The following is a 23205-nucleotide window of genomic DNA, read 5'->3' as shown; positions in this document are numbered from 1 at the left end:
ACGGAGTGACCTGATCTTCCCTTTTTTCTGCTTGCAGAACAATCAACCATGACGACCGAATCTGGATCAGACTCGGAATCCAAGCCGGACCAGGAGGCCGAGCCCCAGGAGGCGGCGGGGGCGCAGGGGCGCGCGGGGGCGCCCGTGCAGGAGCCACCCAGCGAGGAGCAGCAGCAGGCCCTGGAGCAGTTCGCCGCCGCTGCAGCGCACAGCACCCCGGTGCGGAGGGAGGTGAGCCCAGGCCAGAAAACTAATGACGCGGTGTTTGCTGAGCTGCTCCAGGATCGGCTTTAACCTCGGTCTCTTAGCCCTAGAGGCAGCTCTGAGGGGTCATCTGCTGTTCCCCTTCTAGCCCCAGGCAGATGAAAATGTATGCTATTTTAAGGCTTTCAGTGAATGACATTCCACAACCTTGCCTGGTAACTCCTTCTTTTAATTAAAACACTGAAACTCACTGAAGTCCAGACTGGAGATTATTGGTCCTATCTGGATTTAGAGGAAAGATAGACACCAAACTGACAGCTTTAATTATGCTTGTGGTTGCTTTTTCTTTCAAGCCTAAGGGCTAGAGTGAGTTTGCATTTCCCCAGGCGTCACCCTGGCCCTAATATTGCAGATCTGCTTTTATTATTATTATTATCATCATCATTATTATTATACTTTAAGCTCTGGGACACATGTGCAGAACGTGCAGGTTTGTTACATAGATATACACGTGCCATGGTGGTTTGCTGCACCCATCAATCCGTCATCTACATTAGGTATTTTTCCTAATGCTATACCTCCCCTAGCCCCCCAGTCCCAGACAGGCCCCAGTGTGTGATGTTCCCCTCCCTATGTCCATGTGTTCTCATTGTTCGACTCCCACTTATGAGTGAGAACATGCAGTGTTTGCTTTTCTGTTCCTGTGTTAATTTGCTAAGAATGATGGTTTCCATCCATGTCCTGAAAAGGACATGAACTCATCCTTTTCTATGGCTGCATAGTATTCCCTGGTTTTTTAGTGGCTCTTCAGGTAGGTCTTTACCTCCCTATACACTTCTATATTTTCAACTCTTTTCCCTGTACATATTTGAGTAGTCAGGAATAATGCATTTCTTTTAAAAGTTTTAAAGTATGGTTTACATGCAGGCCTTGAATAAGTCCATATTTAAATATCTTTTGTCTTAAAACTTCAAACTTGGAATCAAAATGTTTTAGAGTGCCTATTTGTATGTGGTAGAGCAATCTGGAGTCCCCACAAGTGATTGACCTCTTATATGTCAGAAGTGTTTCAAACTAGAAATTCTAAGATGTTGAGATAAGAGATATAATCAGCATATTAGTGAAAATCTTTGGAAGTCACAGCATTAAACTATATATTTGCAACCTGATTGTTTTATTTCTTTACCTAGAGTATTTGCAGATTTGCCTTTTTTTTCAATTTTATACTTATTAAAAATTTGAGGCCGGGCTCAGTGGCTCATGCCTGTAATCCCAGGACTTTTGGGAGACCAAGGAGGGCGGATCACCTGAGGTCAGGAGTTTGAGACAGCTTGGCCCAATACAAAAATTAGCTGAGTGTGGTGGTGCACGTCTGTAATCCCAGCTATTCGGCAGGCTGAGGCATGAGGATCACTTGAACCTGGGAGGTGGAAGTTTCAGTGAGCCGAGATTACACCACTGCACTCCAGACTGGGCAACAGAGCAAGACTCTGTCTCAAAAAAAAAAAATTTGAGGTAAAATGTACAGATAAAACTTACCATCTTTTTAAAGTGTACAGTTCAGTGGTAATAAGTACATTTATATTTTTATATAAAAATATATTTTTTATATTATATATATGTATATTTTAAAAAAAAATTTCCTTCATCACTCCTCCTCCCTACCATTCTCCCTATCCTTCCCAGCCTCAGGTAATCACCATTCTACTCCCCATCTTCATGAGATCCCATTTTAGCCCCCACATATGAGTGAGAAGATGCAGTATTTGTCTTTTGGTGCTTGGCTTATTTCACTTAATGTAACAGCCTGTAGTTCCATCTGTGTTGGTGCAGATGACAAGATTTCATTCCTTTTTTATGGCTGAATAATATTCCATTGTGTATATATACCACTTTCTAAAAATTCATTCTTCTGTTGATGGGCACTTAGGTTGATTTCATATTTTGGCTGCTGTGAATAGTGCTACAGTAAACACCGGAGTGCAGATGGCTTTTCTATATATTGATTTCCTTTCTTTTGGACATATATCCAGTAATGGAATTGCTGGATCATTTGATAGTTCTATTTTCAGTTTTTGAGGAACCTCTATACTGTTTTTCACAGTGGCTGTACTAATTTACATTTCCACTAGCCGTTTATGAGGATTCTCCTTTCCTCACATCCTTGCCAGCATCTATTACTGCCTGTCTTTTTGATATATGCCATTTTAACTGGGGTGAGATGATATCTCAATTGTGGTCTTGATTTGCATTTCTCTGATAATTAGTGATATTGAGCATTTTTTCATATACCTGTTGGCCATTTGTATGTCTTCTTTTGAGAAATATCTGTTCAGATCTTTTGTCAATTTTTAAATCTCATTTCTCTTGCTATTGAGTTGTTCGGGTTCCTTAGATATTGTAGTTAATAATCCCTTGTCAGGTAGACAGTTTGCAAATTTTTTCTACTATCCTGTAGGCTCTTTGTTAATTTTTTCCTTTGTGGTACAGTAGTTTTTTGGCTGGATGGAATCCCATTTGTCTATTTTTGTTTTGATTGCCTGTGCTTTTGAAGTCTTATACACAAAAAAACTTTGCTCAGACCAGTCTCCTGGAGCATTTCCCCAGTGTTTTCTTCTAGTGGTTTCATAGTTACAGGTCTTACATTTTTAATTCTTTAATCCATTTTGATTTGATTTCTGTGGATGGTGAGAAATAGGGGTCTAATTTCATTGGTCTCATATAGTTATCCAGTTTTCCCTACACTCTTTACTGAAAAGACTGTTCCCTGTTGAATGTTGTTGGCACCTTTGTCAAAGATGAGTTGGCTGTATGTGAGGATTTATATCTAGATTCTCTATTCTGTTCCATTGGTTTATGTATCTATTTTTATGCCAGTACCATGCTGTTTTGATTATTATAGCTTTGTAGTAAATTTTGAAGTCAGGTAGTATGATATCTCCAGCTTTGTTCTTTTTAGTCAGGATGACTTTGGCTATTCAGGGTCTTTTGTAGTTCCATGTAAATTTGAGGACATTTTTTCTAATTCTGTGAAGAGTGTCATAGGTATTTTGTTAGGGATTCCTTTGAATTTGTAAATTACTTTGGGTAGTATTGCCATTTTAACAGTATTAAGTCTTCTAATCCATGAGCATGGAATATCTTTCCATTTTTTGTATTCTCTTCAATTTCTTTCATCAGAGTTTTATAGTTTTCCTTATATTGATCTTTCACTTCTTTGGTTAGATTGCTTCCTAGGTATTTTATATTTTGTAGCTGTTGTAAATAGGATTGCTTCTTGATATCTTTTTCAGATAGTTCACCATTGACAAATTTAAACACTACTGATTTTTGTATGTTGATAAATTCTGCAATTTCACTGAATTCACCTATCAGTTCTCACAGTTTTTTGGTGGAGTCTCTAGGGTTTTCTAGGTATAAGATTATGTCTTCTGTGAACAAGGCTAAGTTGACTTCTTCCTTTTCAGTTTGGATGCCCCTTATTTCTTTCTTTTGCCCAGTTGCGCCAGCCAGGACTTCCAGTATTATGTTGTATATTACTGAAAGTGGGCATCCTTTACTTGTTCTAGTCCTTAGAGGAAAGGCCTTCAGTTTTTCGCAATTCAATACAATGCTAATTTGGGTTTTCCATATATGGCATGTATTATTTCGGGGTATGTTCTTCTATACTGATTTTGATGAGGAATTTTAGTCATAAAGGCTTGTTGAATTTTATCAAATGCTTTTTTGACATCTATTGAAATAATCATATGGTCCTTGTTCTTGATTCTGTTAATGTGATGTATCGTGTTTATTGATTTGCATATGTTTAACCATCTGCATCCCTAGGATGAATCACATTTAATCATGGTGAATGATCTTTTCAGTCCCTTTTTTAATGTATTGTTGAATTCGGTTTGCTAGTATTTCACTGAGGATTTTTGCATCAATGTTCATCAGTGATATTGGCCTGTAGTTTTTGTTTTTGTTGTATCTTTGTCTGCTTTTGGTATCAGAGTAATATTGGCCTTGTAGTATGAGTTTGGAAGTATTCCCTCCCCTTCAATTTTTTTTTTGAAGAGTTTGAGTAGGATCAGTATTAGTTTTCTTTACATGTTTGATAGAATTCAAATGAAGCTTTCAGGTCCTGGGCTTTTTTTGATAGAAGACTTTTTATTATAGCTTTGATCTCATTACTCATGACTATTTTGTTGAGGTTTTCTGTTTCTTCATAGTTCATTCTTGGTGAGTTGTATGTGTCTAGAAATTTATCCGTTTCTTCTGGGTTTTCCAATCTGTTGCCATATAGTTGTTCATAATAGTCGCTAATAAGTCTTCATATTTCTTAGGTCCCAGTTGCTATGTCTCCTTTTTCATGTCTGATTTTATTTATTTGGATTTTCTCTCTTTTTCTTAGTCTAGCTAAAGGTTTGTCTATTTTGTTTATCTGTTCAAAAAACCAACTCATTGTTTTCTTGATCTTCTGTATTTTTTTTGGTCTCAATTTCGTTTATTTCTGCTCTGATCATCATCATTTCTTTTTTTCCTAATTTGGGGTTTGGTTCATTCCTGCTTTTCTAGTTCCTTGAGGTGCATCATTGAGTTATTTATTTGAAGGCCTTTTACTTTTTTGATATAGACATTTATTGCTTTCCACTTCTCTCTTAGTACTGCTTTTGTTATATCCCACAGATTTTTTATCTTGTATTTATATTTTCACTTGTGTTTTGATAATTTTTTTTAACTTCTTAGTTTCTTCACTGACTTATTGGTCATTCAGGGCATGTTGTTTAACTTCCATGTGTTTGTGTGTTTTCTGAGGTTCTTCTTACTGATTTCTAGTTTTATTCCATTGTGGTCAGGAAAGATACTTGATATGATTTTTTTTCTGGTTTTTCTTTTTTTGAGTTTGTTTGGACTTGTTTTATAGCCTAAGACATGGTCTGTTCTGGACAATGTTCCATGTGCTGATGAAAAGAATGTATTCTACAGCAGTTGGGTGAAATGTTGTGTAAATGTTGGTTAGGCCTGTTAGATCTAGTGTGTAGTTTAACTCCACTGTTTCTTTGTTGATTTTCTGTCTGGATATTCTGTCCATTACTGAGAGTGAAGTGTTGAAGTCCCCTACCATTATTGTACTGCAGCCTGTTTCTCCCTTTAAAAGTAAAACACTTTACTAGTGTTTTATATACTTGGGAACTCTGGTGTTAGGTGCGTAGATATTTATAATTGTTGTATCTTCTTGCTGAATTGTCCCCTTTATCATTATGTAGTGACCTGCTTTTTCTCATTTTAGTCTTAGATTTGTTAGTCTGTCTCATATAAGTATAGCTACATCTGTTCTATTTTGGCTTCTAGTTGTATAGAATGTTTTTTTTTCCACCTTTTTACTTTCCGTCTGTGTGGGTGAACTTAATTTCTTGAAGGTAACGTATAGTTGGTTCTTGTTTTTATATCCATTTACCTTCTTTAGGCCTTTTAATTGGAGAATTGAGACCATTTACATTCAGTGTTATTGATAAGGACTTATTACTGCTGTTTTGCTGCCTGTTTCTGGTTGAAACTCCTCTTGTTCTTTTTTACATGGTTTTCCTTTGTGGCTAAGTGATTTTCTCTGGTAGTGTGTTTTAATATGTTGCTTTTTATTTTTAGTGGATCTATTATAGGTTTTTGTGTTGTGGTTACCATGAGGCTTGCCAAAAACATCTTATAGATATAGCAAGTTATTTTAAACAAATGACAACTTATCTTAGATCACAAGTTTAAAAACAGAAACAAAGGCTAAAAAAACCCACACATACACACATGCACGCACACACACACACACACACACACCAATTCTATACTTTAACTCCATCCCCATTACATTTTGACTTAGTTGTCTCAATTTGCATATTTTAATATTACCTATCTCTTCACAGGTTGCTGTAGGTATTATTGTTTTTGATAGGTTGTCTTTTGGGCTTCATACTAGAGTTATGATTGTGGTAGTAGTAGTAGTACATTGTACACTGCAAGTACAGTAAGTACAGTAATAGAGTATTCTGGGTTTATCCATGTACTTGATTTTACCACTGTGTTTGATACATTGAAAGGTTTATTTTTATTTTTTGCACATGAGTGTTTTTTAATTTCAGATTGAAGAACTCTCTTTAGCATTTCTTTTAAGATGGGTCTGGTGGTGGTGAATTCTCTCTGCTTTTGTTCTTTTGGGAAAGATTTGATCTCTTCTTTGTATTTGAATGATAATTTTGCTGGATGCGATATTCTTAGATGACAGTTTTTTTCTTTGAGCACTTTAAAAATGTCATTCCACTTTTTCCTGGCCTGTGTGGGTTTTCTGTTGAGAATTCTGTTACTAGGCAGTTTGGAGCTCCTTTACATGTTATTTGTTTCTTTTTCTCTTGCTTCTTTTAGGGTTCTCTCTTTGTTCTTAAGCTTTGAGAGTTTATTGCTTTGTGATATTCTTATTTAGGTTGAATCTGTGTGATGTTCTCAGACTTTCTTGTACTTGAATATTTATATCTTTCACGAGTTTTGGAAAGTTTCCTGTGTTTATTTCTTTGAATATGCTTTCTACCCTTTGCTCTTGCTGAGCTGCCTCCTGAATACCAATAATTCTTAGGTTTGGTCTTTTGAGGTAATTTTCTGTACTTTGTATGCACTCTGTTCCTTTTTGTTCTTTTTTCTTTTTTCTCTGTGTCTTTTCAAATAGCTGGTCTTTGAGCTCACTGAATCTTTCCTCTGCTTTGTTCATTCTGCTAAGAACCTCTAATGAGTTCTTCAGTTTACCAAATGTATTTCTCAGTTCTGAGATTTCTGTTTGATTTCTTAAAAGTATTTCAATCTCTTCATCAAATTTATCTGATACATTTCTGAATTGCTTTTCATTTTTATCTTGAGCTCATGAGTTTCCTTAAAATTGGTATTTTGAATTCTTAGCTCACAAATCGCCATCTTGTAGGGCTGGATTTTCCCTTGTCTTTTTGGGGAGGACATAGTTTCCTGTTTGCTATTGTTTCTTGTGGGTGGGTGTCTGTGTCTTTGTATGGCAGGATTAGTTTTTAATTGCAGTTTTCTCTGTCTGGCTTGTTTTATTTTTTATTGGATATGTTTGCTTAGAAATTTTTTACCACTAGGCCTCTGCCACCTCTTTGGCCCTAGGTGGCCTTTAAGCCCAGATCACCTTGGCTCTCGTAAGCGATGGGAGTGCTGCTTGTCCTGAATGAGGGAGGTCCCAAAGGGATTATCCTGGCAATGTGGGATGGCTGACTAGGAGTTTGTGCCCAAGGGATCTGTGGAATGTGCCTTCTCCAGCGTGGTGCTGCTGAACAGCCACTCTGATTCAGTGTCTCCTTTGGCCAAGTTACAGAGCAGAGTGTCCAGGACTGGGGCTGGTGGTCCCATCTCCCGGCTTTTTCTCTGCCTGTCCTCGGGGATATTTCTCCCTTCAGGCAGTCACATCACTTCCTTCCCATGGGTTAAAGCAAAGACAGGTCTCCTGCAGGGAATCCCAGGAAGGTGGGAAAGCTGGTTGGCCACCTCAGTCTCGCTTTTCCAGTATCATTTTTCTGTAAGTTGGGGGAAGATTTTCTGCACTTTTATTGCCAGGCAGAATCAAGGGGAGGGGCATCATGACTACGGAAGTCCAATTCTTACACCATCTGCATGGAGTTTTTCTACTTCTGTGTGGCCTCAGGATCTGTCTTGTCCTCATGTTTGAGTTCCTGGTTGTTGCTGGTGAAAATCTTGTGCTGTATATTTGTTTTAGGTTTTCTGTGGAGGGATGGGAGGAGGGAAACCAGCTTGCTTCTGTGCCACCATTTTAAAATGAATGTCTCAAGCTCTGCTTTAAACAATATTAATAAATAACAATTATTTTCACTCTATAAATAGCTGCTCTGTCTCATCGCAGATGCTTTGTGATGGAGAGCGAGGAGATCCCATCCCAGCTTAGTAGACAAAACTAAGGAACTGTTGTAGCCATCATGGTTTTCTTTTACCTTTTCTTTTTGTGGAGGAATGATGATGATAGTGTTTGGCTTTCTTTTTGTTTATTTTTTTTTTTTAATCTGCAAACATTTAAAATTACTAAAGTAAATGTTTGCTTTTTCTTCATTCTTTCCTCTTTACTCTGAAATGAAATAACATGAAAATGGGAGATAATTATAGAAAAGTATGAATATCTATACCTAGACATGATTAAATATACTTTCTTTATCTTCTGCAGTCAGATACAAAACAAGAGAAATGACACTAAGAGGGAGAGATGACTGGCTGCAAAAGGCAGAGACCTTGGAGTCCTGTCTCTTCTAGTCATTGTTTTACCATCTTCAGAGAACTCACTCAAGTCCCCAAGCCTCACTTCATCTACAAAATGAAGAGTTCAGAAAAGATAATTTCTGAGATTCTTCCACAAAATTCTTTGATTCAGGCTAGGAAGCTAACTGTTGGAGGTAAAATGAAGCTGATTTTGGTACATAGTAATGATTAGAACATGGGTTTGGCTGGATTTGAATTCCATTCAAATCCATTGAATTTATGCCTCAAGAAAGTTTCTTAGGCTCCCATGTCTCTCTCTCCTTATATGCAAATGAGGGTAATAATACCCATACCATAGAGCTGTGAGGATTAAAAGAGATTGAGGATTAGCTAAAATCCGATATTTAAAATTAGAACGCATCATATGACTATGACTGACATTTCATTTGAGGTACTTAGTCTGCTATTTTTGAGTTCTTAAAGTTTTTTTAAAAAATGTATGTAAGGGCCTCAGTGATGGGTTCCTGTTTCCAGTGTTCCCAGAAACAATGCCTATCCTTTGAATCTTGATGCCTTAAGATGCCTCTGGAATTGACATTTAAAGTAACCCAGAAGCTTATTCTCATACAGATATTTTAGTAAAGGAAAAGTGAAATTGTATCTTCCCTGTTACATAGAAAATGTTGATTTCAGGTAAAATTTAAATAAAAATGTATTAATAGCTTCTAATGACCTTTGCCTATGAAGAGACAAAAATAAAACTTAAATGTACATAATTTGTGTAAGTTATAAAGCACTTAATATGTTATTGTTGTTGATATACAATACCAAAGTAACCAAACTTCTCTGTCAATTACCTCAAGGCCAAAATTAATGACAATTTTATGATTTTCTTGCACTTACTATTTTAATACTTTGCTGTAGAAAGACAGTGATTAAAAAAGTAAGACTGAGTTGCCAGAGCAGGTTTTCTTTAGTTTATTTACTTTTTTTTTTTTTTTAGCTAAAACTTGCCTTCTCAACTGTTTTGGCCTTTAGAATTGGTTATTCAGTTTTTTGTTGCTTTCTTTTCATAAGCTCAGCAGATTGGTCTTTTCCAATTCTTGAGAAGTTCTCAAGACTTTGCCTTAAAATCCTGGGCAAGATAGAATTGGAGGGGAGTACTGTATTAGCAATCTTTTGGATGGAAAACAAGATAGAAAATGAAAATAAAGCAGAAATCTGTACCTAAAACCCAAAATAAATACACCCAAATACTTTTGTAATTATATTAGTGTTATAAAAATGTAGAGGCTAATAGAAAAATTAAAACCATCAATATTGTTTTGACTTTTCGAGCCCATGAAAAGTAAGGGCTGATAGTATGTTCACGGGAGAGGAAATTCCATGCTTATTTCAAAGCCCTAAACAGAATTCTGGTGCATATCTTCCTTTGGACTGTCAGCACATATTTGCAGACTAGTGGCAGTGGTGGCACAGCCCAAGGATCGAATTTGCAGTACTACCATTGGTGGCCATTTAATAGGTAGAAGATGGATGTACAGAGAGAATAGTTAGAGATCTGTGCACACATTTCCAAAGGGATTGGTATACAGGAGAATGTTACTGTTACTTAAAATGTTCTCTGCAGTTTTATATCTAGCCTGGACTAGTCTGTTATGGTTTGAAAGCAGATTAAAGCTATTGGACAGATTTGATATGTTCTTACACTGGTTCATTACAGTGAAGGGAAGCAGACATAGGGGATTACTTTGTGATGAATTTCAGTTCTGCTGACTTCATTGGATTGAGAGCTAAATTAAACATTTTAACAGTTGTAAAAGTACTGAAAAGATTAATACTTGAAGCTCTCCAGGCCTTAGAGTTTATCAGATATCTTGTATATGTAGGGATGAGGCAGTTATATAACAAGTTGTAGAGTATAGAAGGATCTGGTGAATTAAGAAAATAGAACATATAAGATGAAATCTAAACAGTATATTTTAGAGGCCTATACTATCCAATCCTTTTTAAAAAGTCAGGAGTCAATTATTCATTGTTTGCTTATTGAAATCTTGATAGCATTTGCTAACTCAGTAGTTCTAAAGTAAATCCTGGAGTTAAAATGAAATAAGGCCTTATTGATACATTTAAATGGCAAACAGTATTCAGGCAAATATTATAAATATCTGTATATTTATATTTATTCCTAATATCCTAATTCAGTACCTCTCCTCTATGAAATAGAAAGCAGTTTTGTGCTATTGCATGAGCAATGCAATATTTATTTCCCATCTTGCAATGAAAACTGTTGATTGTTTGCTCTTCACAGGTCACTGACAAGGAACAGGAGTTTGCTGCCAGGGCTGCAAAACAGCTCGAATATCAGCAACTAGAAGACGATAAACTTTCCCAGAAATCATCTAGCAGTAAACTATCTCGGTCTCCATTAAAGATTGTCAAAAAGCCTAAAAGCATGCAGTGCAAAGTGATACTTCTAGATGGATCAGAATATACCTGTGATGTAGAGGTAAGTGTGTGTCTTAAGACTTTTCTGTCCTAGATATTGAGAGCTGGGGAATGTTGGTATAAAATATACAAGATGCTAACAGGGGATCAGATTAAAAATATGTATAATGTCCCAAAATGTTACAATCAAAAGTAAACTGTGATCTTATATTTTTTAAAAGATAAAATCTCCAACAATATGGTAGGAACAAAAAAAAATTTGAAAGCTTTAAAAATAGACTTTAATATCCTGACTATGAGCTATTATTTACATGAATTTTATCCTTTTTTGCATAATTTATAGCCATGTCACTTGTAACTTGGTAGAAAACTTACAAATTCTGTACATAGGGGTGGTGGGATAATTTGAAAATGTCCATGACCTTTTCTTGCTTGGAGAATGAGTAATTTTTAAAAGGCACATTGTGGTGGGCATTGCAGTTTCAGTGTAAAAGGGTATACCCTTTGTTTTTCTTTGTAAAGAAAACAGATTCCTCTCAGAGAAAGGGCAGTTGAATGCCTTTTGTCAGAGATGTTTGTCAAGACCAAATTAGCAGTTGAGAACACAACCTGTCTGGAACTGCAGAGACAGCTGATTGTTGAGTTCTCTGAGTGTCAGGGAGAATTCACGCAGGGCATGAATTCAGGCTCTACGAGCAGGTCTGTGTGTGCCCCAAGATGGAATGGCTTTCACTTTTAGCAAGGTTTCAGATGTGATGTCTTCATTCAAAGAGCTCATTCTTCCTGCCTCCAGCTCCTGCCCTTGTCATAAAGAGGGCAGGGTGTCACACACATCTCCAAGCCAGCCCCTCTCCCCCTTCATTTGCCGTGCTTTCACAGTCCACCCTTTCCTCAGGCTTGTGCTGAGACTCTGTCCCAGGCAGCACAGGCAGTGCGCACGTGTGTGTCCTCACATATTTCTCTTCCTCATCCCTCATGACAGCTAATACCAAGCCCACCTTGTTTCCCATGTTCCCATTTGCTCTGCTTCCTCTGTCTCCCAACCCCCATATCATTCCTGTTATGTTTTATATAATGCACTCATGCACCCAGTGCTTTTCTTGGAACAGAAGATTCAAATCCATTTCAGACTGAATTCATTTAGGATGGGGATGAGAGGTAGGTTACTAAATTGTTACAGATTGCAGGAAGATAGAAAAAAGTCTATATGGTTTTTGAAAATAAAGTCTTACATCAAAAATTATTTAGTCTGTTGTATACCAATTTATAGAAAATTTAGTCATCCAGTATCCTTATAAACGTTGATGAGCCGCTGCAGGAACCTCCAAGGACCATGCACAAAACTATTTCTTGCCTTTTTCTGGCTTTGATTTTGTTTAATTTCTTAGACCAACATGTCCAATTACTCATCTAGATCTGAATTCTGGAAATAGGCAGCTCCAGTAATATACTTCTAGCTGGGTTTTACTATGAAACTTACGGAACTTTTGTAACCTTGAGAAATACTGTATTTTTTCAGTGTAGATGCATTTTCTGGAAAAATTGATCCAAGTCAAGAGAGAGTCTTTCTACTGATTGCATTTATGTAATGGAATAAATACGGTAAACTGTCAGTCTTCGAGTCCTAGCTATCAGAGTCTTCCAAGAGTCTAGAAGAAAGTTTATAGTGTTTCACATAGAGAGGATAATGCCTTAGGGCTGACCGAGGTACAAGTATTGTTAAACATTTTGTCAAATTTAATTTATGTCTGTGCTTCAGATTCATTATAGATAATCACTGTGGTTACAAATTTTTTATTTTATACTTACCTTTCTTTTAATGTCACTGTGAACATTTTGAGTGGCACAGCAAACTTGGCCAGTTATTTTCCTCTATAATAAATTATTTTTATACATTTGACAGATTCTTAAGAGTAACTTTTTTCTGGGATATAAAAACTTGTGCTGGTAGAATTTTTTCATTTTCGCCACAGACATTGATATCATAAAATACGTGTTCACGGCTGACATCTTTGTGAAGAAGATGGAGAAATTTGGGCATGGTAAAGTTCAGTGGATTAATTTGTAACCGATTGGTTGAATGAGAAAAATGTATTGTAAATCAAGCAGAGTGATTCTCAAGGAGGCAATGAGGTGCTAGTTGGAAAAAAAACATGTTACAATGGCTCTTGTGTTTTGATATAAACAATGGAAAGTAAAGTTTGGCTGGTGAGCTACACACGGGGCATACTAGGTAAACAGAGAAGGGAAAGCATAGCCCAGGGAAGATGTGCTTCAGTGTTGGCTCTCGTTGAAACTGAATCTGTATCAAAGACTTGACAAAGGCACAGAAACACAGCTGAACAATTATTTTTTAAGCAATATAGAGCTTTAAAGCCTATATTGCTTATTTAAAGAGATTGATGCCCCAAGTGTCAGACTCCAGTTTTATTATGAAATGGACAGTGTGGGACGCTGAAGCAAAGCAGGAAAGCTAACATTTAGCAGGAGTGGAGGTAAAACTTTACTCTGATAGAAGAGATCAAGTACAAAATGGAAATGTGTTTGCGAGAGGGGCAGTCAGCCTTGGTAACAACTTGAGTTAAACTCATCTTTAGCTTTAAGTTCATTACAGACTCATCGTGAACCAACAGTGTGTTACAGTTGTCAAAACCATTTTGTAATCACAGGCTGTTTCCGTGGAAGCGTAGTGTTAGGTTTGCAGAAGGCAGCGAGCCATCCGGTTCCCTGCGTTGCACAGATCCTGCCTTCAGGGCTCTGTTTCAATCACATGCGATAAATGCTCTGAAGCCACCGGACTGGGGAGGGCTAATGGTAACCCATGAGGTTTCAAGAAACTTCCTTAAAGTTTCTGAACCTAGGTTTCCTCAACAGAAAGATGAGGGTGAAAATACTTGCCTCAAAAGGCATTGTTGAGAAGATTAAAGCAAATAATTTATTTGAACACTTTCTGGGATGTGGCATATTCTTAATAAATGGTCCCTGTTTAATAATGATAATATGAACAATGGACTTTGACTTGAGCGTATTCAGCGAGAATTATAGGATGGTGAATGATCTGGAAGCTTTCATATGAGGAATGGTTAGAGAAATAGGATGTGTTAAATATGGAAAAAATAAGATTAGTGGAGGATAGGAAAGCTATTCTCAGTTAATTGGAAAGGTGGAGGCTGAAGGGTTATCATAAATTCTATGTATAAAAAGAAAAACTAAGGTAGAAGTTATAGGAAGTCAGATTGTAAGTTAACAGGAAAATAATGTCTTTAATGATCGCTGTCAACCTTGTGATGACGTACGTACTGCCGTGGGAGGGTTCCTATAGAAACTGTAGGTGCAATTATGGAAGCCACTGGTTCCTCAGATGCTGCCTCAGATCATATCACATCCAATGCCCCTTCCTACTACCACTCATGGACAGAAGAGACATACAGACACAAAGAAACCAGACTGAAAGAGGCAGAATTGTTTCCCTGATCCCTCTCTCCAATACGGGTAGTTATAGATGAATTAAGAATGAAGGCGATGATAACAGATGAAACTTTTTTTTGCATTTAATAAGGCATCAAAAAGAGCATTTTATTTTCATAAAATTGTGATGTTTTTCTCCATGGCATATGGAATGCCTTCATCATAGCAACTTAAAATCATTAAGGCTCAACTCTGCCATGACGGTAACATGAGAATTTATAGTCACCTGTAAAAGACTCCCTGGCAACACACACACACACACACGCACACGTGCACACAAAGGCTACAGTGGGAGAGACCCATCGACCCAGAGAGCAAGATAGAAGGAGCAGTTATCTGAGAGCAATGACTAAACACTTACTGCCTGTTTGATCCCCAACATCTCCCCACCTATGTTTCTATGCTAGCCTTTTCAGATCATGCTTTCTCTAACTTCCTTGTAGCAGTTGGCTTAGATCATTGTAGCATTCAGTGCTTTTCCATTTGAGAGACTTTTTTTTTTTTTTTTTGAGACAGAGTCTCACTCTGTTGCCCAGGCTGGAGTGCAGTAGTGCGATCTCGGCTCACTGCAAGTTCTGCCTCCTGTGTTCATGCCATTCTCCTGCCTCAGCCTCCCGAGTAGCTGGGACTACAGGTGCCCGCCACCACACCTGGCTAATTTTTTGTATTTTTAGTAGAGACAGGGTTTCACCATTTTAGCCAAGATGGTCTTGATCTCCTGACCTCGTGATCCGCCTGCCTCGGCCTCCCAAAGTGCTGGGATTACAGGTGTGAGCCACTGCGCCTGGCTGACAGACTTTCTTTTCAAACTCAGTCTTGATTATTTGAAATATAAGAAAAGATCTTATTATAGCGAGCTTGATATATATGTTTGAGAAATGTTTACACTCTGCCAGATTTTCATGTATGCCAACAAAATCACTATGTGATTCTCCTCTTGTTGTACTGTTAGGGAATGCAAACAATGTCCTTCAGCCAGTTTGTTATTGTTGTTGATGTTTATTTCTCAAACTACATTTTAAAAGAGAAAATAAATAAAAATATCTCAGTTCCATGCAATGGAGGTAACAGTCCTCTATCCCATTTATTTTCATTTTGTTGCTTCCATGTTAGGCAGACTGATTGGAGTCTCACTGATTAGTGTACAGTGTATTCCTAGTGACTATCCAATTAGGACTTTGCTTTCTCTATTTGGGCACCATTCTAATCTAGTCTGATTTTGTTTTAGGAAAATAAGTCAAGCTTTATCTCAAATTTCAGTCCATATTTCGTAAGATAGGTTTGCTGCTGCATCTATCAAATGTTTAAGCCACAATGGCTTAATGGTGCAGTTTGGTTTGTTTCCCTGAGAAGCCCTGTTGGTGGAGTTGTCCAGAACATTACTCTAAGAGTGGTAGGTGTTACTCAAAGGGCCCTGCCATGTTTCTCTCCTCATGTGAAAGTCAGTTTATTTAGCCCCTAAATATTGCCAATTCAGTAATGAGGGCAATTTACTGCTTATAGGACCCAGGTACATCCATGCTGGGCTAGTATTCCAGGGAAACATGCTAGTGAATGGGCCACATTGGAGAGAGATTTGCCTCCAGATTGGGGCAAATCAATGAGAGCAATTTAAATGCAGCCATAACACATAAAAATCTGGCCCCTAGATTACTTAGAGCTTGTCTAGTGGCCTGTGGTGGAATGGGCTCAGTAACTGAGGACAATTTAGATCCCTCCAGGATAGGCCTGGAATCTGAAGTACAGAAACGGTCAACTTGACTCCAACAAACATTGTTTGAGACCATCCAGAGATGCTTGTAAGGGACCAGAGAGGATAAGGAAATTTATGGAACTACGTTTCTAAGATTCTTTTGTTACCTTCTAACTATTGGTCAGTAAGGGACTTTTGAAAACTTTCCTAATACTCTGTCTTGCCTGTGATTCAATTAATTGTGTAAATCTTACCCTGTTTTATGCTGTACTTATTGGGATTCAACATCTTAGCCTTCCAACTTCTATAGGTTACATGATTAAATTTTTTTCCAACCCCTTTAGAAGTGCTTGACCAGACAGCAAATAGAATTGCCATAATGTAGAAAGCTGGAGTACCTTTTGCTTTTCTTGAATTACAAGAAATATTAATTGTAAACCATAAAAATAAGGACTGTTTTAAACCAATACAAGTATTGTTCATTCACCAAACACGTAAATCACAGAGCTTTTGATTCCACGTAGCTCCGTAAGTTTCCAGTTTAACCTATAACATTGCCACCCTCCTCCATGGATCTCTGCTCAATTGAAGAACTTATATCAAACCATCCATCATGTGCTGTAACCAAATGGCCCCATCCAGCAGCAGCAGTAATTTCCTGCTTGAAGAATGATGCCTCTAGGACTCTGGAGGATGGAAGGACTTTAATTAACCTTGTTTCCTAGTGTGATAGCTCTTTGGGGCAACCATAGAACAGTTACATACAGGGACTGTTAACATGCAATGTTTCATTTACATAGTTACCATTAAATCTTACGGTATTGACATTTGTCTCAGTAAGGTTTGATTAAAACAGACTGTTTACTAAAGCTGTTAAATCCATTTTCCTGGTTTTCATTTTTAAGAAGTAATAAACTTTAATAGTCCATCATGAGTGTAGACAAGGCCTAATAAATATTCTAAACAATATAAATATTAAAAATGTGAGCGTATATATCAAGAGATATAAACAGTAAGAGTCTTGCTATTTCACCATACTGTAGGCTGTGTTTTGGAAGCTGAGTGACTTTGGAACTTGAGTGCCTACGTGCATTCAGTGGTCGATGCTCTATGTGAGATAAAATCCGCTAAGGCATTCTTTTTGCTAACTCCCAGTTATTCCCAGTTGTCACATTGTTTGAAGGCCTAACAGGATTCATTTCCCAAATGTTAGTATTCTGACATCATCAGAATGAATGAATAACCTTGTCTGAAGCCCTAGGTTTGCCTTTTCGTGCAAACCTAACTTCTTTAAGTCTTCAGGCTTCCAGTGTGTTTTATGGCCACTTTGTGTTGCTGATGTCATGAAATGGACTTTCCTTCCCTGTGCCCAGGCAGAGGGACTCACAGGTAAATGCTCTGCTCCATCGTCTTGCCGGTTTCAGAGGACAGTATCTTATCTCTGGATTTTGTACAACACTATAGTAGATATACATGACTTACTGGTTTAATGCAGAAAGCAGTCTTCCAAGCGTGAAAATATTCCAAGTTTTCTAGTTTTCGCCATCCTGTGACTAAGATTTCACGTGATACTTCATATTTTTATCTCTAGTTGACTTGCTTGAAGTTCACCTCTGTCAGAATCTTCCCTAGCATGATTTCCGAAAGTGTTCCCATGTGCTGTGGAAGAAGTCCTTTAAATTTCCTTACTCTGTGTGTGGCTTTAGTGCCACAGAGCCCTGTGAGATGGTGACTTGGCCACTCAGAATTGCCACTGACACCTTTCCCTGGGCTCAGATGGCAGTGCTCCCCTTTCAACTGCTTCTTCAGAAATAAAGCAAGCTTTCCCTAATTCCCCATAGCATACTTGAGTAAAGGCTTTAAGGACAGACAGTATAACAGAAAGCACACCGGCTACATCACGTGGCCTTCCTAGGAGTCGTAGAGCTCCTGACCAATGTCTTCCTGCCTGACGCCCACTCTGCTCCTGCATGACAGGTACCAGCTCACACCTACTGTAGGATGGTACCCTTTCTACTCCTCAGAGTCCAGGCCCCCAGTCAGCTCTAACCTCAGGGAGAAAAGGAAGCTTCCCACTTTAGTCCAAGGCATTCCTTATTTACTTCCTCAGGAAAAGAGTCTTTCCAGCATGGTAGACTTCAGCCAACTCCTTGGGTGGCTACAGTGGCCTCCCATCTGCACAGGTTTATCTAGTGCCCCATGACCCCAGTACAGGACTGTCTGCTACCAATGCACTTTACCAGACTTCTTTCTAGAAGTAGACCTGTACTTATAATTTCCAAAAATCCCTTAAGGTGTAGTCTCTATCAGGTACACCTTTAGCTTGTCTGAGCCTACTTCCTCACCAGTTAAACGAGGTAGAAGACAAGGTTATTTTCATTGTCCCTTCCAGACATAAGTCTGTTTGACTGTATGGCAGAGACAATCTCACATCTAAGCTTAAGCCTTTGCCTCATTTGGTCTTCATTAAAATCTTTGCATTTTCTAGAATGCATTGATCAATTTGTGCATTATAAGCACTGAAATATTTTTTTTAACAAAAGTGAATCATTTGGGTTTTAATTATTATTTGTCTTAACGCATGTTGGCTTTTCTTCTTTACAATTTTAATCCATAAAACATGTTACCACATTGTGTACAAAAGATACCAAAGAGCTGTACTCATTTTGCAGGGACTTTAATATAAAGTTTTGCTTGGGCACTTGTTACATTCCAGGCACTGAAGACCAAATGAGCCAAAGGCTTGAGCTTATGTGTGAGATTGTCTTCACCATAAAGTCGAACAATTTTATATCTGGAAGGGACATTGGAAATGACCTTTTCTCCTGCTTTGTTTCACTGGTGAGGAAATAGGCATAGGGAAGCTAACAGTGTGTCTGAGGGCACACAGAGAAAGGCTAGAACCCACATCTCCTGCTCTCTGTTTCAGAAGTCTCTGCACTACAGAATTAAAACATGCAAAGTCAGCCAGACACGGTGGCTCACGCCTGTAATCCCAGCACTTTGGGAGGCCAAGGCGGGTGGATCACGAGGTCAAGAGTTCAAGACCAGCCTGGCCAACATGGTGAAACCCTGTCTCTATTAAAAATACAAAAATTAGCTGTGCATGGTGGCGCGTTCATGTAATCCCAGCTACTCGGGAGGCTGAGGCAGGAGACTTGCTTGAACCGGGACCCGGGAGGCAGAGGTTGCAGTGAGCCAAGATTGCGCCACTGCATTCCAACCTGGGTTACAGAACAAGACGCCGTCTCAAAATGAATAAATGAATAAATAAATAAATAAATAAATGCATTCTACAACAGCAGAAGGAACGATCCAAAGTATAGTATTTGTCTCCAGCATGGACTTGTGATTTAGTAGTGTCACAGGATCTTTCAGGCGTTCCTTTTCTAGCCGGAAGCCTCTAGGGCAGGTGACGCCTATGCTTGATTTTTGCTCGGGCCCATTGGGCTCATTCCGCCCACTTGACCTGCAGGCTGCAGTTGGCTCATGCTACTGGCCCAGATCCGACGCCTGTCAAGGGCAAGCCAGGTGCAGAGTGATGAGCGGTGCATGAGCAAGTAAGTGCGGGGTCCAGCCACTATGCACAGCCAGGCACGCTGGCTGCTGTGGCGGGGCAGACAGCTCCAGGCACTGGCACAGGCATCAGCTCTGGGCAAGCCTGCGGCTGGATCGGATGCACCAGAAACAACTTCTGCTGTGGGTACCCACGTCTGGACAAGGGGAACCCAGTGACACCTGGAAGCTTGGAGATGCCAGAAACCACAGACCCCCCAAAGAGGATGTCACAGCCCTGGCTCAGGGAGGCTCTAGGTCTGGGCTCCCAGAAGGGGTGCAGCCCTTCTCTCCTTCTTGTCACCCCCAGTGTGGCGAGGAATAGGGATGGGGTGTTTCAGCCCTGTGTGTGTTACAGCTTTTTCAGTTATGCTTTCCAGCAGTTCTGAGTTCTTGTTCCATGTGCAGGAAGAATGAGGTACACGGACAACTGGATGGGGAGCAGGACAAAGAGGTGCTTTATTGAGTGACAGTACAGCTGTCAGGAGATCTGAAGTGGGTACCTCTTTTTCCTCTTTTTGTTTTTGTTTGTTTGTTTGTTTTTTTTTTTGAGACGGAGTGTCTCTGTCACCCAGGCTGGAGTGCAATGGCATGATCTCAGCTCACTGAAATCTCCACCTCCCAGGTTCAAGCGTTTCTCCTGCCTCAGCTTCTCAAGTAGCTGGGATTACAGGCACATGCCACCACGCCTGGCTAATAGTTTTTGTATTTTTAGTAGAGACGGGGTTTTGCCATGTTGGCCAGGCTGATCTTGAACTCCTGACCTCAGATGATCTGCCCTCCTCTGCGGGTAGCTCTTTTTCACAGGCAGGTTATCCCAATGGGTGCAGCTGTCAGCGGAGAGCAGTCCTGGAGTGGGTAGCTCCTGTCTGCAGGCAGGTCATCCTGTCGAGTGTGCAGCCCTCAGAGGAGAGGAGACTGCCATGGGCAGCTCCTGTCCCCAGCAGGTCATCCCAAAGTCTGTGAGTCTGGCTGAGTCCAGTTTTTATGGGCTTCAGAAGGGAGGAAGTACGTGCTGATTGGCCAACCGGCAGCCATGGGCAGGCCTGGAAAAAGCACCCTAAGTTATCACTCGGGGCCGCGGACTCCACCTGGAACTGACAGCCTGGCCCACATGTTTCAGACCATCCCTGGCTTGAGAGTGGGACTTCACCAGGGACCCACCCATTTCTGCCAGGAGCCTGCCAGCCTTCTGCCACCATCTACATGTCATCCAGGGTGCCCAGGCTGTTTGTGCTGAGGGGCACCTGCAGACCTGTGCCAAGCTGCCCTCAGTGTCCCCCTCAGCCTCCTTCCCATGCTTGTCAGCGCACAAAGTCTGAAGAGGGCCGAGGCAGCAGGGGACTTGAGTGTCAGCACCACCTCAAGTGCGTGTACACCTGCCTGGGTCATGACAGCCCAGGCTCAGCCACAACTTTGCTCCGAAATTGGAGTGGGTACCCGGAGCAAGGAGAAGCCAGGCAGTGGGAACAGGCACTTCCAAGCCTGCAAGGGCAGGGGGGGTCCCTGTACCCCTGAGAGTGCAGGGATGCCCAAATCCGCAGCTGCAGCTGGGCAGGAAGGTGAGGTTCCCACCTGTTCCTGGCTCCTGCCGGCTCCGTGGAGCGTGCAGCCTTGGCCGCGCCTTCCCTGCTACAGCTGGTGTCATGGCAGTGGCCACTCCAGTCAGGCCACTGCTGCCATCAATAGGAAGAAAAAGGAAATAGAAGGAGAAAGATCTACTTTACAAATAGCTTATGAAGCTGAAAAAATTAAGTTTCTGATTATCTCCTGTATTTGTAATTCTGTACGCTTTTGACTTCAAAATTGATCAATTTTTCTAATTTTTTAACTTATATATGTAGTTTTTGGGTAGATAGATGGAAGAGAGGCTACTGAAGTCTTTACCTACTATTCACTTTCTCCTATTTTCTTCACCTGCCGTCCTCTTGTGGCTGGAAGTCTTTGAAATCTCAAAGTGCATCTGCAGTGGGTGCTGTAGTGGGTATCCCCTTTTAATAAACAGGGCAGCTTGGCTCTAGGCCTGCAGTGGATTAATCAGGAGAAAAGGGGCTCAGATCCTATTGAAGAGAAACAGGTTTAGTCAGTGGGCAGAATATCATCCCCTTAAGTTTTCTTAAACCTAATTTCTAAAAATGACTGCTAAATCTCTGGTTTATACTCTCATAATTATACTGTCCCATGAAATAAGCTACTATGTAAAGAATAAAGCTTAGAAGCAATGCATTTTGAGTGAGAAGAGGAAAATAGCTGGAGAGATATAACATAGGAAGTCTTCGGAGTGGTGTACAGAACAAGTTTCAAGGCTCGACATAGCTCTTTGCCTTCATATAGAATGATTATAAGCAAGTTCTATGGTTATCACATCATCTAGCTTAAAGTGGAAAAGTGAGTCAAACCTGGGGACCCTAACCTTCCCTTCTGGAGAGAAACAAGTTGCACCATCTAGTGATTCTTTTTCAGTTTTCCTGATCAATTGCCAATTTGTTTCATAATTACAGCATTTCCCCCATGAAAGGCAGGTTATAATTTTCAGGATTATAGCTTATCTCCCCTTAGTTAGCATTTCAATTCATGCTTTCCTTTTTGTGGAAGTACTGCTGGCCCTTCAGGAAGTTTAGGAAGCAGGCTGCTGTCATCAGCCACAAGATTAGAAATCTTTTCGTAGGTGGATAATATCCTAGGAAAGTTTCTACATGGTGGATAGTCACTTGAGTTTTTGATAATCTCTTTTTTGGTTAACTTCCATTTCAAAGGAGGATGTCTTTTAACTTAGTCTCCATATTCTGAGGCTTATCAACAGCACCTATGAGCACTTTCTGACTACAGAGTTGAGGGCTGGTGAAAACACAAGTTCTTAGAGTTGAAGGAGAACACAAAGTCTAGTTCAGCCCTGTAAAATGTGTATGTGATGTGTGTGGCATGTTGCGTGCATGATTTCCAACAAAATGTGGAAGTATGTTCAGGGAAGAATGACGTATAGTATGCTGTCGAAGGCCCTGTCATACAGACATGATGAAATATTTACTAAGAAAGCAGCATTCGTACAACTACTGACACACGCACGCTGGCTGATGCATTCAGAACAGGAAGCATACACTGGCAATAATTAGTTTCAGGATTTGGCTAACACAAATGCCCTACAGTCCAGTGTCTGATTGGCATGTGAAGAGAGGTAACACTTTTTTTAGCTTTTATCACAAAAGGAATATGGTGCTATTAGTTTGAAAAATGTTTTTAAGTTAAAAGGAGATATTAAAATGCATGTGAAATACCCTTTGTGGTTTTACTATTTTTATGATATTGTTAATTTTTTGCAGCAGAGGAGTAAGGGAAAATCTGGCATTGTTGTATTTCAGTCCAATGGTGTTTGCTGTTTGGAAATGGCAATTAAATAATTCAGTGGGAAATGGAAAAAATGATAATGAAATATAGAGAGGAAAATGCTCTGCCAGAAGGTTACATACTGAAATTTAATAATTTTTTTCCTACTTTTTTTTGTTGGTGGTAATACATATGGATCACTCACTCCCAGACTGTTAAAAATGTGTGCTTGAAACTCAGAATATAGATACCCTAACAGTTGAATATCTGAA

General features: G+C 39.5%; 1 protein-coding gene across 30 annotated transcripts in view; it reads left to right on the top strand.

Annotated features, from left to right (window-relative positions):
* EPB41L3 (erythrocyte membrane protein band 4.1 like 3) overlaps positions 1–23205 on the top strand; it is a 239969-nt gene that overhangs the window by 141631 nt on the left and 75133 nt on the right. For 28 of the 30 annotated variants that reach the window (XM_055237649.2, XM_055237623.2, XM_055237619.2 and 25 more), the window contains 2 exons: positions 38–231; positions 10757–10954. In XM_055237649.2, the coding sequence (XP_055093624.2) occupies positions 49–231; positions 10757–10954 (381 nt within the window). In that variant the 5' untranslated portion in view covers positions 38–48. Of the gene's footprint in view, positions 1–37; positions 232–10756; positions 10955–23205 lie in introns of those variants that run through there. The other 2 variants (XM_055237673.2, XM_055237831.2) reach the window with 1 other exon arrangement.

The sequence above is a fragment of the Symphalangus syndactylus genome, chromosome 1 (assembly GCF_028878055.3).
Source record: "Symphalangus syndactylus isolate Jambi chromosome 1, NHGRI_mSymSyn1-v2.1_pri, whole genome shotgun sequence".
NCBI classification, from domain to species: domain Eukaryota; kingdom Metazoa; phylum Chordata; class Mammalia; order Primates; family Hylobatidae; genus Symphalangus; species Symphalangus syndactylus.
The sequence above is the reverse complement of the archived record's forward strand: the minus strand, read 5'-3'. Positions and strand labels throughout refer to the sequence as shown.